Below are 15,487 nucleotides of genomic sequence, written 5' to 3' on the forward strand. Positions count from 1 at the left end.
TCCGCGACAGGACCGACCATCAGCCCGCCGTCCCCCGTGTCTAGTTGCCCATCTCGCTGTACATGTGCCACACCAATAAAGTCTGGGGAAGGAGGGCCGACTCCGCGTCCCTGTCCGGTCGGCCAGCGGGGTGGGTGGGCTGGGGGGGGCAGGCGCGGGGAGAAGAGGTGGGGGGCGGGGGCAGTTCCCCAACCCCGGGGGAGGGGAGGGTCCGGTCGGGCGCGTCGGAGCCGGTCTCCCCGGTGGCACCGGGCGGAAGGGGAAAAGGGGCTGGTGGGGGGGGGCGTCCCCCAACCCGCCGCAGCACAAGAGGCTCACGTGGAGACATCAAGAGCAGTTCTATTTACACCCGGGCTCACCCGGTCCCAGCCCGCCGCCCCCGGCCCTCCGCCCGGCCCCTCCGTGCCCCCGGGGGCCGGACCTCACCCGGCGGAGGCCCGCAACAGCCCCGTCCCTCCCTGGCACAGTCCCGGTCTCCGGCCCGTGGGGCTCACGGCTTCTTCACCTTCTTGACGGAGGACGAGCTGGAGGCCGATTCCCGTCGCTTCCTCTACACAAGGTGCGTGGCGGCGGGAGACACAGAGAAACACAGACGGTTAGTCCCGGGTCCGGGCACCACCCCCCGGTCGCACCTGATCTCCCAGGCCCAAATCCCGAGGAGCGCTCCCCAGGCTCCCAACCAGAGAGCGCTTGCCCCGAGATGTCCCGCCAGGGGTTGGGGGTAGGGGGTCCAAGACCCGGGTCAGACCGAGTGGGCTGGGTCGGGGGCCGCCCAGACTCCCACGGCTGGCCCGATCAGGCCCGTGTGACCTTTTGTCTGGACCTAAGCTAACTGCGGCCGCGGCCGTGTGCCCCGAGCTGGGAGAGGTTGGGGGGTAAGAGGCGCCCGAGGGGCATCTCGTCAGCTACCGCTTTCTCGCCAACCCCGCGCGCGCCCGCCCTCTCCCCGTCCCCGACCCCAGGCACTGACCGAGTTGGGGGTGAGCGGGGCTCCCACCACGTCGACGCCGGAGTCCCTGCCGTCCGCCCGGGCCTGCTCGGGCCCCGCGGTTCCGTCGGCGGTGGGGGGCTCGGTGCTGGGGGGTCCCGCGAGGCCGCCGGCCCGGGCCAGGGCCTCGTGTCGGTGCCGCAGCATCTGGAGCTCGTACTCGCAGTTGGCACAGGCCTGCTTCAGCTCGTACAGCAGCACCAGGTCGCTACGCAGCTCGTTGAACATCTGCACCAGCTCCTCCGTCGGCATCGGGCTCAGATCTGGGCGGGGGGGGGTGCGGGGGAGGTTAGCGTTTAGGGGGGACCGGTGTGGGGGGAGAACGTCGGCCTCCCGGACCCTGGGGCTGGAGCAGCACCCGGAGCTGCGGGACGTGCTCCCTGAACACCAAACAACTCCACGTCCCCGCCTCTCCCCTGCCCTCTCGTCGCACACGGCCGGGCTGCGGGAGACGCGCGCGGGGGCCCCTTACGGTCTCCACTCGTCTCCCCGGGCCCCTCCGGCCTCCCCGAGCCCCCGGCCCCGGCACTCACCCACTCCCAGCTCCAGCAGCATCTGCTCCAGGGCTTTAATCTTCTTCTGTCCCACCGAGCTGGGCAGCTTCATCTGCAACACGGACCGCTCCCCGTCAGCCTCCCCGCCCGGCTCAAAAGGCAAAGCCGCTCGTCTCTTCACGGGGCCGGGCAGGCAGGGGAGGGGGCCGAGGGGCGGGCGGGGAACGGGGCGGAGGGGCGAGTCCACACACCGGGAGCGGGAGGAGTGAAGACCGACAGAGCAGAGGACGGAGGCAGGAAGAGCCGAGAGCAGGGCACCGGCCGGAGGAGGGGCCCCGTGAGGGAGCGGGCCTGAGCCGGAGACACCCGGACAGACGGACGGGTGGACGGAGAGGCGGCACGGAGCCGGCGGAGGTTCCCGAGTCCCCGCAGAAGGTCCCGAATTCCCGGTTCTCCCTGACAGATCCCGGCTCCGGGCCCCGATGTACACACCCGAGCCCCTCCCCCGGCCACCCACCCACCCACCACGGGGAGGGGCCCGTCCCGGCCCTTGGGGCCAGCTGTCCTCCCCCTTCCCCGGTCCACACCCCCCTTCCCCGGCCCAAACCGCCAATCCATCTTCCCGCTCAGCTTCCCTTTACACTTTTTTGCCTCCTGCCTCCGATGGACTGGGAAGACCCGAGTATATTTTAATTTTACCATCATTAAGAAAATGTTATGATTTATGTGGCTGCTGTCAGACTAATATCTTTAAAATTTAGCTGGCTAAGCCAATTCGTCTTTAAGACTGATGAAGGTTGATTGCTCTCTATGCAAAATGTATTAAAACTAAATGAGAAGTCTATTACTCACCCCTCCCACCGCACCCCCCGCGGCCCTCCGTGCTGCGGGAGCTGGTTTCTCCTCCTGCCCTGCCCGCCTCCCCTCCCCGCCAACCCCGGGGGACCCTGGCTCTGGTCTCCATTGGCCCGGGCAGCCCCCACCCCCGAGAATGAGGTCCGGGTGAACTCCCTTGGGGTCCCCCACGGCCACAGTCATACCAGGGGACCCGTTCCTCCGGGATCTGGAGACCCAGAGGGCAAGGAAGACGGAGGACAGGAAGGGGGAAGGAAAACAAACAAAAACGGAGGCCCCAAGTCAGCCCTTCCTACCCGCAAACCACACTCATCTTTACCGCCCCAACATTTTCCCTTCCTCTGCATCCACCCGCCGTGCCCCCATCTGACTCGGGCATCAATCTCCTCACCGGCGTCTCCCTACCTCTAACCTCTCCCTTCACACCGCTGTCCGGATGGTTTCTCTCCAAGACCGTTCTGCGCACCTCTCGCCTCTGCCCAGAAACCTCCACTGGTTGTCCGGGCATCTCTGCCTCGACCAGAAACTCCCAACCATTACCACTAAGGCACCAAATCCGCTCTCCAACTCCTAAGTAGCCCATCTTCTCCCCCTGCACCTCGGCTCGCACTCCCCATTCCACTCCTATCCCACTCACTGGACCTCATTCATCTCTCCCTTCCGACCCCTTGTTCACCCCCTTCCCCCTCCCCGGAATGCCCCTTTCTCCCCGCTTCAAATCCACAGGGTCACAACGTCCTCACCTCCAAAGCCCTTCTGAAACCCCACCTCATCCGGGAGGCCTTCCAAAGTAACTTCTCTCCACTGGCTCACAGACCCTGCCACTTAAGGACTTTACTCTTGTCATTTTCTTCTTTTCGGCAATTATTTCGGGCCTGCCTTCCTCCCCATACGGTCTAAGGTCTCCAAGGGCGGGGATCGGAACTACGACCCACTGGACTCCGCCGCAGCGCTTGGGACAGGGCTCTCGGCGTTTAGTACCGTAGGCGCTCGATCGATGCTATCGATTGTCCTGGGGTTGAAGCCTTTGGGGGCTGTGGGAGGGGGCGGTTACCGTGGTAACAGTAGCGCTGCCCCACCCAGAGGCCTGCCCCGAAGGGAGCCAGGAGCCCCCGCGCGGCTGCCCGCCGGGCCCGGCCCGGTCCTAGCTCCGCCGGCGGGGACCCGGAGGGGGCGGCCGCTCTCCCCCGGTGAGGACGTGCCGCGCTCTCGGCTTCTTGCGCCCAGACACCTTGGCCGGCCATCGATCCCGAACGGATAAATTATTAATTGCCCCCGGTAATTAAGCGGGCGGCTCGCCGCGGCAGTGGCAGACCCCGGCCCTGCGCTGCTACTGGGAGGGGAGGGAGGGATGGGGGCCACCCTTCCTGAGCCTGGGACGGGCCGCACTTGAGCTCCCCTCGTAAAGGTGGGCACACTCACACGCACACCAGGCTGCCCCCATGGGAAGGCTATTGTGCCAGGCACGCTGCTAGACGCTGCTCCGTCCAGGCCCCTGCCCGGCCCCCTGCCCTCCGGTCTCCTAATCTTACTTCATCTACCCCTTCTTCACCTCGCCGACGGGCCGCTGTGGCCCCAGACCAGTCTCGGGTTCCCCCTACCCTTGGGTGACGGGCAGTCCTGGCATCGACCTCCCCACCATGCCAGACTCTTGGCAAGTCTTGGCCTCTGGGAGGGAGTGTGGGGGCAAAAGGGACGGGGACAGAGGGAAGCAGGGGCAGGAGAGAGGTCCAATATCACCCCCCTAAAAAAAAAGCCTAACCCAGATCCCCCAAAAACCCCCAACAGCAGCCCCCCAGACAGTCGGGGGGGATTGGGGGAGGGGTCCAGGCCGGGCAGGCTCACCGCCCGACCCTGGCACTCGCAGCCCGGTCACACCTAAACCCAAACCCAGCCCAACCCGACCCTGGGGGCTTCCTGGTACCAGCGGGTGCTGCCAGGGCCCAAGCGACCCCTCCCCACCTACCACAGAACTCCGGGGTGGCCGGGGAGACACATACCCTCTGGCTGCGCAGTGTGACACCCGCAGACTTGAAGTCTGGAAACTTGATGCCGGCCGTCTCGGGAACAGCCTGGGGAGAACGAGTCGCACCATTCAAGGGGGGGCGGGGGGGCTGATGGCTGTCGGCCCCGAGAGGGACCACGGGCCACTCCGCAGCCCCCAGCCCCACCCGCAGGTGCCTGGAACCAGGCAGGCCCGGAGACCCCCGAAACCTCTTCAGGACACCCCCTCTCCACCTTCCCGCCACCCTGGCTCGGAAGACAGGGAAAGTTACTTGACTGGACAGTAGAGGGGAACGGAGGGGCAGACGGATGAGGGATGGCCCCCGGGCGTCTGTATTGCGTTGGGGACTGTGCAACCTAGCCTTCGGGCGCCTCGGGTGCCCTCGTGGCATAATAAATAGCTTCAGGGCCCAAGCCTCCGGGACTCCAGGTTCCACCATGCAAAGACATGCTGGGAGCTGGAATCCTACAAAAGGGTAGAAGCTGCAGGTCAGGCTGGGCTTGAGGCCGGGCTCCCTCGTGACAAGGGGCGCCGGGTCGGGGGGGAAGCGTCAGCCTTCTGCCGCTCCTCCTCGTCCCCCTCTTCCCGTCTCCCCGCCCGTGGGCTGGGTCTCCGGCATCCTGCCCGGGTGCACCGTTTCACAGTCTCCCCGGGCGTTGGATCGTGTGGGGGGGCTGGGGCGGGGGGAGGCCTTCGACCTCAGTCGACCCCTTTGCAAACGAGTTCCTTTGCTGCCACGACGCGGACGCAGCCCCCGACTCAAATCCTTAGTTAAAATGCAATTTAGAAAAAGGGGAAAAGAGCCGCCCGGGCTCGGGTTGGTAATCGACTCCTAACGGACTCATTCACGGTTCCGGCGTCTGTGGCGGGGAGAGGCCGCTCCTGGCCACGTCCCCAAGCTCTCCCAAATCCCCGCCCCCTCGAGCGGTCCGGCGGGAAGCCAACGGGCCTGCGACTGGGGACCGGGCCGCGGCGCCGCCCGCGGCCCCCGAGGAGAGGAGGGAGAGTCCCGCACGCCGAGGGGCGGGGGCCGCTTGACGGTCCGTCCCCGGGCTGGGCCGCCCTGCGAGGGGCCGGACCCGTCGCCCTCCCCCGGGGCCCTCACCGGCTTCTCCGTCTCCTTCTTCTGGGGCAGCTTCTTCTTGGGGGCCTTGCGCTCGGTGCGCCGCTGCTCGGTGGTGGTGTCCGCCGCCGTGATGAGCTTCTGCAGGTCCTGCGTGCGCTTCTCCCGCTCCTTCTTCCGCGTCTCGATCTTGCGCAGCTCCTGGATCAGGTACTCCTCTTCTGCCACCTGCCGGACCCGCAACGGCCCCGCAACATGGGGGGGGAGGGTGGGGGCGGGGAAGGGGGGGACGGGGGTGGGGGGACGGGGGGGGGGGGGAACAGGTCAGGCCCCCGCCACGTGGGCCCCGCGCGCCCCCTGCTGGCCGCCACCGAGTGACCGCTCCCGCCCCGGCCGCCGCCCGCCCGCCCGAGCCCGCTGCCCCTTCCCTCCGGCCGCGGCCTCCAAACCACGGAGGGCTGCCGCTACCGTCCCGGTGCCCGCGGGCCGTCCCCACCTGGAAGCGTCACCTCCAACCCCGGCGTGTCTCAGACCCAGCTCCTCACCTGCCCCGCCCTCCCCGACCCGGGTCCCGTCTTCCCCCTTGGCGTAGACGACCTCCACGCGCGCCCCCTCCCCGTCTCACGAGCCCCAAGCGTCAGCGCCGTCCCCGACTGGCCGCTCCCATTCGGCCGGTCACCAGAGCCCGCCGGTTCTGCCTTCTCAACCTCTCTGGGAGCCGCCCCTACCTCTCGGCCCCCGAACTGCTACCACGCTGATCCGACCACTTGGCAAAACCTACCCTGCCGCATCAGCCTCCTCGCTGATCTCCCTGCCTCTCCTTCTCCCGTCCATAATTTACTCTACTTCCTGGATCGTTTCTATTAAACGACGACAAAAAAAAAAAATACACCCAAAAAACCACTCGGTCCATATTCCCCCTCTCTGCAAAAACCTCCAATAGTTGTCCGTCCATCCATCTGTCGAACGGTAACTCCTTACCACTGGTTTTGAAGCACTCGATCAGCTCTCTCTCCCTCCTACCTCGCCGATCTACCACAACCCAGCCCGCACACTTCGCTCCTCCGACACCAAGCCACTCGCTGGACCTCCGCCTCCTCTATTTCGCCACCGACCGCTTGTCCTCGCGTTCCGGCTTGGAACTTCCTATCTGCCAGTCCACCTCTCTGCCCTGAAATCACAACTCCAAGAGGCCTTCCCCGACTAAATCCTCAACTTCTGAGTCTCAGCCGGCCCTTCTGCGTCACTTCTGCATTCAGGACTTTTCCCCTTAAGCCTTTCGACAGCCACCCTTCCGTCGGCACTCACGGACCTACCCCTCTGTAACTTCTTTTAACGTCCGTCAATCACTCAACGGTATTTACTGAGCGCTTACTGCATGCCAAGCGCTGTACTAAGCAGTTGGGAGAATACAACGGAGTTGGCAGGCATGTATCCTGCCCACAAAGAGCTTCCGGGCTAGACGGGGAGATGGACCATTAATATAAAACCGAAGAACTTGTGGAAATGTATATAAATGCTGTGGGGCTGAGGATGGGGTGAATATCAAGGGTTCAATGCGAACTCAATGACATGCTGTCTGTTACTGCCCTCTGCTCAGCCAAGAGGCGAGTGCGAGAGGAAGAGGGTGTGTGGAGGCATGTGGAATTAGGGTGGAGTGAAAAGGGGAGGTGAAAGAGGGAGTAGGTAAAAGGGAACTATGTGATGAGAGGGGTATTTTAAGTATCCACCCCCTGCCTCTAGTTTGTCAGCTCCTTGTGGGCAAGGATCATCGTTACCTACTCTTTCGTATCCCTCTTTTCCATGTGCTTAGTACAGTCAATCCATGGTTTTTATGGAGCGCTTGCTACGGGCAGAGCACTGAACTAAGTGCTTGGGAGAGCACAAGACAATTAGCAGACACGCTCCTTGCTCCCAGGTGCTATGCACATAGTAAGTGCTCGATAAACACTACTGATTGAGGAGGGGAGGGCAGCACGTGGTCAGGAGGGGCCTGAGGAAGGAAGCTTCCAGCTTGCCCCCAGCCAGCTCCCTCCCATTCACGCTCCCCTCCCCCGGCTCCACCCCGGAAACAAAGGGGGGTCTGCGGCCGGCCCCCCGTCCCGCACAGAGAAGGGCCGGAGGGCCGGGGGGCCGCTGAGGACGGGAGGCGGCCCCCGGGGCCACCGGAGCGGGCGGAGGAGCCGCAAGGCCGCGGCCCGGGCTCACCTGCTCTGGGGTGCGGTTGTAGAGCCGCTCCAGCTGCTCTTTGCGGCGCCTCTCGTGACCGGCGTCGAACACGGGCATCTTGAGGTCGGTGCCCGGCACGGCCCGGACGTTGGCCAGCTTGGCACAGATGTGATAGTAGCGTTCCTTCAGGTCCTCCACCGAACGCTTCTGCGGGGACAACCAAGGCGTCGGGAGGTGCGTCGGCCCCGCCGGCGGGGAGGGGCGGACGGCCGGGCCTCCCTCCCTCTGGGCTCCATCCTCCCGAGGCTGACCCTGGCCTCCTGCGCCCAGGTGGGCTCGCTCCAGAGACCACCCTGGGGTCCCAGCCCGGGAAGCCCCAGGCCCCTGATGCCCCGACGAGACACCCAGCGGGAAGTCGGGGCTTCCCTCAGTTTTGGCTCTTCCCTCCCCTCCACTTCCCAGGCTTCCAGCGGGCTCCCCCTTCCCCTGGGACCCAGGGACCCTGCCTCCCCCCGAAGGTCCGGCCCGGCCACCTTGAACTGCTGGTGGTCGTAGCGGTCGTGGATGACGACGAAGCGCAGGTCGAAGCGGCGGCTCAGGTCGAAGAGGTGGTCGGTCTCGGCTTTGGTCCAGGCGTCGTCGTGCAGGTACAGCTGGTATTCCTGCTCCGAGTACACCGGCACCTGCACCGCCTGGGGGGAGTGCGGAAGCCTGCCTCACCAACCCGTCCCTCCTCATCACCGCTGGGCAATTCCCACTACGGGGGGGGGGGGGGGGGGCACAGGACCCGAGTTCTAATCCCCGTGCCGCCACGGGGACCTCAGGCAGGTCGCTTAACTTCTCTGTGCCTCGGTTACCTCATCTGTAAAACGGGGATTCAATACCTGTTCTACCTCCTATTCGGACTGTGGGGTCTGTGTGGGACAGGGGCTGGGTCTGACCCGTTCACCCTCTATCTTCCTCAGTGCTTGGAACAGCGCTTGACACATGGTAAGCACTTAGCAGGTATCATTATTATTATTATTTTCCTATGGTATTTATTAAGCACTTACTATCTGCCAGGCACTGTTCTAAGCGCTGGGGTAGATACAAGGTAATCGGGTTGGACGTGGGAGTAGGAGGTAGAACAGGTATTCAATCCCCATTTTACGGATGAGGTAACTGAGGCACAGAGAAATTAAGTGACTTGCCCCAAGTCACAGCAGAAAAGTGGAATATAGTTAAGTGGAATATAATAATTCCCAACAGCCAATCTGGGAGAGGGGCAACCAAGGAGAGAGCCCTCACCCTTCTCCACATTCAACCGCCCCAGGCCCCTTCCCCCCCGAGAGTTGCTTTCGGCTTCTCCCGGGGATCCTGCAGTCTCTGCCCTGGGTCTGAGCAGCAAGGCTTCGGGCCGGGTCTGGATCCCTGGAATATTTTTGGGAGACTGGGATTTGGCCCACCCCCCCTGCCCAGCCGGGAGCAGGGGAACCCCCGCCGCAGAAGCCTCGCCCTCCCTCCCCCTGCAGGGGCTGCTCCCGTTATGGGGCCCCGGGTGTTGGGAAAAAGGGGAAGGGAGGGGACCCTCTGGCCCCATTCACCTTATTGAACCTGGCAAAGGGGTAGTCCTTGCCCTCCTCGGCCACTCGCCGCCAGTGGTAGAACATGGCACCATCCTTGCGGGCGGGGTTGGTGAAGGGCATCCACTTCCAGGGCCGCACCTTCTTGGAGCCCAGCTTGGCCTTCACGGTGCGGTAGCCCTGGGTGGTGTCGCTGGGCAGCAGTGGGGGCGCGTCCCTGGCACAGCGGGGTGGAGGGGGAGTGTCACGGGGGGCAACCAGCGTGAGAGGCCCTGGGACCCCAGGGGGGAAGCCTGGGGCTGGACAGGATGGTCTGGTCTGTGTTGCACCCATCTCTGCAGCCCCCAGACGGATGCAGGACTCGGGGCAGGAGGGATCCCTGAGACTGGATTGGCATGGGAGGAAAAGGGGTCTTAAGGACCATGGACTGGAGGAAGGTCAAGGGATTATTTTAGCTTCCGTCTCCCCCGTGAGACCGGAAGCTCCTAAGGACAAGGATCATATTCTCCTCCCTCTACGGTACTCCCCCAAGCACTCAGTGAAATGCTCCCGCACAAAAGAGGCACTCAGTACGATTGACTGATGGGTGGAGGGACCGATTCCCTCAGCTTTAGAGCGGGCTGGGCCTGGAGGAGACAAACCTTCCCCAGGCCACTCGCTCTGGGGCTACTGGGCCACGGATGATCAGAGCCAGGCCAGCCCGAGTGAGGGGAAGGGCACCCCTCGAGAAGGGGAGCTCTGGAAACCACAACTGGACGAGGGGAGAAAGGATGGTGGTGAAGACAGAAGGTGAGGCCCTGAGCAGGCCGGACACTTGCTTTTTGTCAGAGTAGAGCAGGGCGTAGACCTCCCGGTGCATTCCCTCGGGCCTCTTGAACGTCAGCGTCTCCGATGACTTCTTGGATTTTTTCTGGAAGGGGGGAGAAGGCAGGGAGAGGAGTCAGCTGGAGAAGGCAAGCGAGGAGAGGCTGGACCAAGGAGACCCTGACCGGCCACATACCCCCAGCCCACCCAGGGGCCGGCCGGACGGTCAGCAGCGGATGCGGTCTCGGCCGTTCGCGGTAGAAGGAGGCGCTGGATCCTCCGGACCGTAAGCTCTAAATGGGCAGGGGACAGGTCTGCTAAATTCGTCTTATCTTTTCCCAAGTGCTTAGTACAGTTCTCTGCACAAAGTAAGCGCTCAATAAATAGCACCGATTGACCGATCCATCTGTCTCCCTGGACCCCAGTGACGGAGGCTCAGCCTCTCGGGAAGCGTTGGCGGCCGGCCGGCCCATAGGACGCCCCGCGCTGGGTACTCCGTGCTCGTCGCACCAAGGGCTCGGTAACGCGGGGGTTGCCTGCGCAGAAACCTGGTGCTTCGGCCCCCTTGCCTCGACCGACACCGAACGCGTGCCCTCGGCCAGAGCCGAGCATCCTCGCTGTCGGTCGCGGCCCCTGCCCCCGAGCTTCCCGGATGACGGGGAAGGATGGCCAGCAAATAGGCCGTGATCAATTTCCATCATTTCCCTCCTCCGAAGCTTCGGATTTTTCGCACTTCTCTGGGTGCGACATTCCCAACCTCGGGCTTCCAGGCGCTCCGGCTGCCGTCTCCCTCTCACCGATCCTCCTTTCCCTCTTCCCTCCTCGGTCGTAGGTCTCTCAACCTCCGGCAGGACGCCCCTATCCAAGCCAGACCACAACCCGACCCTCCTTCAAAGCCCTCCTCGACTGTCACTGCCTCCGAGAGGCCTTCCCTGAATACCCCCAACCCTTTCTGGTCGGGCCATCCCCATCAGCCCCCTTAGCTCTCGCAGGACCATCTCTTGATCTGTGGCCTCCCCACCCACGAGGCCCCAAGAATCAAACCCTGACTTCACCAATATAGGGGTGAAACAGGCAAGAGTAAACTGTCACTTCCTGCGTCATCTACTGCACTTGGCTGTGTATCCCTTAGGCACTTCGGTATTCACCCCAGCTCCCCAGGACTCCCGAAAATATCCTTTAATCTATTTTCACCTATCTGAAATTTGTTTTCAGTATTTTTTCCCCCTTGTATACTCTAAGCTCAAGGGCGGGGACTGTGTCCACCACCTCTATTGTACTGTACTCTCCCAAGGAATTAATAATCATAATAATTACGGTATTTGTTAAGCGCTCCTTATGTGCCAGGCACTGTACTTAGCACAGGGGTGGATACAAGCCAATCGGTTTGGACACAGTCCCTGTCCCACGTTCGGCTCGCAGTCTCAATCCCTATTTCTCCATCCCTAGAGAAGCAGCGTGGCTCAGTGGAAAGAGCACGGGCTTTGGAGTCAGAGGTCATGGGTTCGACTCCCGGCTCGGCCACTTGTCAGCTGTGTGACTTTGGGCGAGTCACTTACCTTCTCGGTGCCTCAGTGACCTCATCTGTAAAATGGGGATTAAGACTGTGAGCCCCACGTGGGACAACCTGATTCCCCTCTGTCTACCCCAGCGCTTAGAACAGGGCTCGGCCCATAGTAAGCGCTTAACAAATACCAACATTATTATTTCACAGATGAGGTAAATGAGGTCCAGAGAAGTGAAGTGACTTGCCCAAGGTCACACAGCAGGACAAGTGCTCCGTATACAGTAAGGCTCGGTAAATGTCACTGATTGACCTCATCTATCTCGCCACTAAGCTCTCATCCACATCCTGCCTCTGACCTGGATCGCCCTCCCCTTGACATCCGACAATCCCTCTCCCAGCATTCAAAGCCTTACTGAAGGCACGTCTCCTCCAAGAGGCCTTCCCTGATTACACCCTCGCCCTTAGATTTCCCCCCTAATTCAGCCCTCCCCCATTCCCACAGGACTTACGCACATTTGTGTAACTTACTGAATGTCGGTCTCCCCTCTAGACTGTAAGGTCTCCCTGCTAGACTGCACAATCGTGGGCAGGGAATGTGTCTGTTTATTGCTCTACTGTACTCCCCCAAGCGCTTAGTACAGTGCTCGGCACACTGTAAGCGCCCAATAAATACGACTGAATTTAGAAGTTTACAATCTAGAGGGACCCAGGGCTGCCCGGGGGCGGGACCCGGCCAACAGATGGCCTGAGCCTCCCCAAAACTACCCTCAGAGGGGTGAGAAAGGCAGCAGGCTGGAGGAAAGAAGATCGGGACCTCGTCCCAGCCGCGGGCTGCTTGGAAAGTCACCTAATGCCTCTGGGCCTCGGTTTCCTCATCTGTAAAATGTAGACAATAATTCAAATCAATCAATAGGACTTATTGAGCGCCTACGGTGTTGCAGAGCCCCGTACTAAGTGCATGGGAGGGTCCCATGAAGTCAGATGACACGATCCCTGCCCTCAAGGAGCTTCCAGTCTTCCCACCTCTCCCTTCGTCCCGTGATGATAATAATAATTGTGGTATTTGTTAAGCACTTATTGTGTGCCAGGCACTGTACTAAGCACAGGGGGTGGATATTAGCAAATTGGGTTGGACACAGTCCCTGTCCCATGTGGGGCTCACGTTCTTAAGTCCCCGTTTTACAGATGAAGTGACTGAGGCAGAGGGAAGTTAAGTGACTTGCCCACGATCCCAGAGCGGACAAGTGGACGGAGTCGGGATTAGAACCCAGGCCCTTCTTACTCCCAGGCCCGTGCTCTAACCATTAGGCCACGCTGCTTCTCTCTGAGGTGAGGGTGAAAGGAGCTCGCTGATGCCAAGGTGCCTTGGAAAACAACAGGCAAGGGAGGAGCCGGACCGAGCCCGGGCTTGGGAGTCGGAGGTCGTGGGTTCTAATCCAGGCTCTGCCGCTTGGCAGCTGGGTGACTTTGGGCAAATCACTTACCTTCCCTGTGCCTCACTTACCTCCTCTGTAAAATGGGAATGAAGACTGTGAGCCCCACGTGGGACAACCTGATCACCTTAATAATAATAATAATAATGTTGGTATTTGTTAAGCGCTATGTGCCAAGCACTGTTCTAAGCGCTGGGGTAGACACAGGGGAATCAGGTCGTCCCACGTGGGGCTCCCAGTCTTCATCCCCATTTTACAGATGAGGTCACTGAGGCACCGACAAGTGAAGTGACTTGCCCGAAGTCACCCAGCTGACAAGTGGCCGAGACGGGATTTGAACCCATGACCTCTGACTCCAAAGCCCGTGCTCTTTCCACTGAGCCACACTGCTTCTTTTAAGCAGCATCCCCCTCGTATCCCCCAGCGCTTAGAACAGTGCTGTGCACCTAGTAAGCGCTTAACAAATCCCACCGTGTATTTTAATTTTATTTTTTACCTTGTCCGAGTTGATGATGTCCTTCTTGCTGATGGTGCCGGGGCTCTCCAGCTCCCCGCCCAGCTCCAGGATGTCCCGCACGTCTGCTCCCGCCGACATTGTGTCTCCTGAGCCCCGACGCCGGACACGACCGCTGGGATGCACCCGAGAGGGGCCGGGGCTGAGGAAGGGGAGAGGAGGGCGTTATGAGGATGGCGGCCAGGTAAAGGGGTTGGGGAGCCCTGTAGAGGGAAAAGATTAATAATAACATTGGTATCAATAATGTTATTTAAGCGCTTACTATGTGCCGAGCACTGTCCTAAACGCTGGGGTAGATACCAGGTGATCAGGTTGTCCCACGTGGGGCTCCCGGTCTTCATCCCCATTTTACAGATGAGGCACCGAGGAGTGAAATGGCTCGCCCCAAGTCACCCAGCTGACAGGGGGCGGAGCCGGGATTCGAACCCATGACCTGTGACTCCTAAGCCCGGCCTCTTTCCACTGAGCCCCGCTGCCTCTCGAAAAGCTGGGAAGCGTGGCCTCCGGTAAAGAGCCGGGGCCTGAGCGGCGGAGGACCTGGGTTCGAATCCTCGCTCTGCCGCTTGCCAACTGCGTGACCCTGGGTAAGTCACTTCACTTCTCTGTGGCTCAGTTCCCTCGTCTGTAAAATGGGGATTAAACCCTCCTCCCTCCTCCTTGAAGCCTCGGGTTGAACAGGGGCTGGGGCCGATCTGATTGTCTTTTATGTATTTTGGCGCTTAGGACAGTGCTTGGCACATAATAAGCGCTTAGCAAATAGTATTCATATTTTTTAAAAAGGGGGGGGTTGAGGGGCTTGGGAAGCACAGTTGTGGGGGGGTGAGGGGGCTGGGGAGGGCGGTTTGGGGGATAAGAGGGTTGGGGAGTGTGTTTGAGGAAGGACGGTTTGGGGGGGCTGAGGGGATGGGGAGGACGGTTTTGGGGGGCTGGGGAAGACAGTTTTGGGGGATAAGAGGGGAGCGTGTGTGAGGGAGGATGGTTTTGGGGGGCTGGGGGAGGACAGTGTTGGGGGATGAGGGGTTGGGGGGCGTGTGTGAGGGAGGGCGGTTTGGGGGGGCTGAGGGGCTGGAGAGAATGGTTTTGGGGGGTTGGGGGAGGACAGTTTGGGGGGATGAGGGGTTGGGGAGCGTGTGTGAGGGAGGACGGTTTGGGGGGGCTGAGGGAGAGCAGCTGGGGGAGGGGACTGAGGGAGTTTAGAAAGTGGTTGTGGGGGGCTGAGGTTTGGGGGGGACAAGGAGGGTTGGGAAGCGTGTCTGAGGGAGCGCGGTTTGGGGGGAGTAAAAGGGGGCTGGGGAGCCCGGTTTGGGGGGGCCGAGGGGGCTGAGGAGGGCGGTCTGGGGGGGCTAAGGGGGTTGGGGGAGGAGGGATTGAGGGGGCTTAGAAAGCGCGGTGGGGGGGGGGGGCGAAGGGGGGGGTGGGCAGCGCGGTCTGGGGGGCTGAGGGGGAGGAGGGGGGTTGGGCAGCGCGCTTTTGAGGGGGCGCGACGGAGGCGAGGAGGGGGAAGAAATGGAGCGACGGGGAAAGAAAGAAGGAAGGAAGGAAGGGAGTGAAGGGGGGGAATCTATGGCGGCCGCTCTCCTCCCTCCCCGCCCTCCCCGCCCCGCTCACCCGGCGGAGCCCGTGAGAACCAACTTCCGGCCGCCCGGCGCCCCCCACACCCCGCCCGTCCGCCCGCCCGGCCCCCCCCCCCCGCGATGCCCACAAATGGTTCGCTCGGGTCGCACTTCCTGTCCCTCCTCCGGGTCCCCCCCCACCCCTCCGCGCACGCGCGCCCAGGGACGGGGCACTTCCGGGACGCGCGAGAGCCCCCCGCCCCCAGGCGTCACGGCGACCTCGTGGCTCAGTGGCAAGAGCCCGGGTTTTGGAGTCAGAGGGCATAGGTTCGAATCCCGGCTCTGCCACTTGGCAGCTGGGTGACCGTGGGCCAGTCACTTCACTTCTCTGGGCCTCAGTGACCTCATCTGGAAAATGGGGATGAAGACTGGGAGCCTCACGTGGGACAATCTGATGACCCTGGGTCTTTCATCCCCAATTTACAGTTGAGGTCACTGAGGCACAGAAAAGAATAATAATAATAGTGATGGGATTTGTTA

General features: G+C 62.0%; 1 protein-coding gene across 3 annotated transcripts; it reads right to left on the minus strand.

The window, feature by feature from the left end:
• Positions 1-319: 319 nt before the first annotated feature.
• Positions 320-15,066, minus strand: DMAP1 (DNA methyltransferase 1 associated protein 1). Of its 3 annotated transcripts, none has more exons than XM_029046797.2 (11): positions 15,003-15,066; positions 13,377-13,536; positions 9,955-10,046; positions 9,158-9,353; positions 8,108-8,266; positions 7,614-7,781; positions 5,448-5,633; positions 4,338-4,409; positions 1,522-1,594; positions 971-1,251; positions 320-550 (listed from the first exon to the last, which is right to left on the minus strand). In XM_029046797.2, the coding sequence occupies exons 2-11, from the start codon at positions 13,473-13,475 to the stop codon at positions 491-493; spliced, it is 1,386 nt and encodes a 461-aa protein (XP_028902630.1). In that variant the 5' UTR covers positions 13,476-13,536; positions 15,003-15,066; the 3' UTR covers positions 320-490. The 3 variants fall into 3 exon arrangements, with proteins under 3 accessions (XP_028902630.1, XP_028902629.1, XP_028902628.1); XM_029046796.2 differs by having other exon boundaries at positions 13,377-13,597; positions 15,003-15,038; XM_029046795.1 differs by lacking the exon at positions 15,003-15,066 and adding an exon at positions 13,657-13,689.
• Positions 15,067-15,487: the final 421 nt, after the last annotated feature.

Source organism: Ornithorhynchus anatinus, chromosome 18, assembly GCF_004115215.2.
Source record: "Ornithorhynchus anatinus isolate Pmale09 chromosome 18, mOrnAna1.pri.v4, whole genome shotgun sequence".
NCBI classification, from domain to species: Eukaryota; Metazoa; Chordata; class Mammalia; order Monotremata; family Ornithorhynchidae; genus Ornithorhynchus; species Ornithorhynchus anatinus.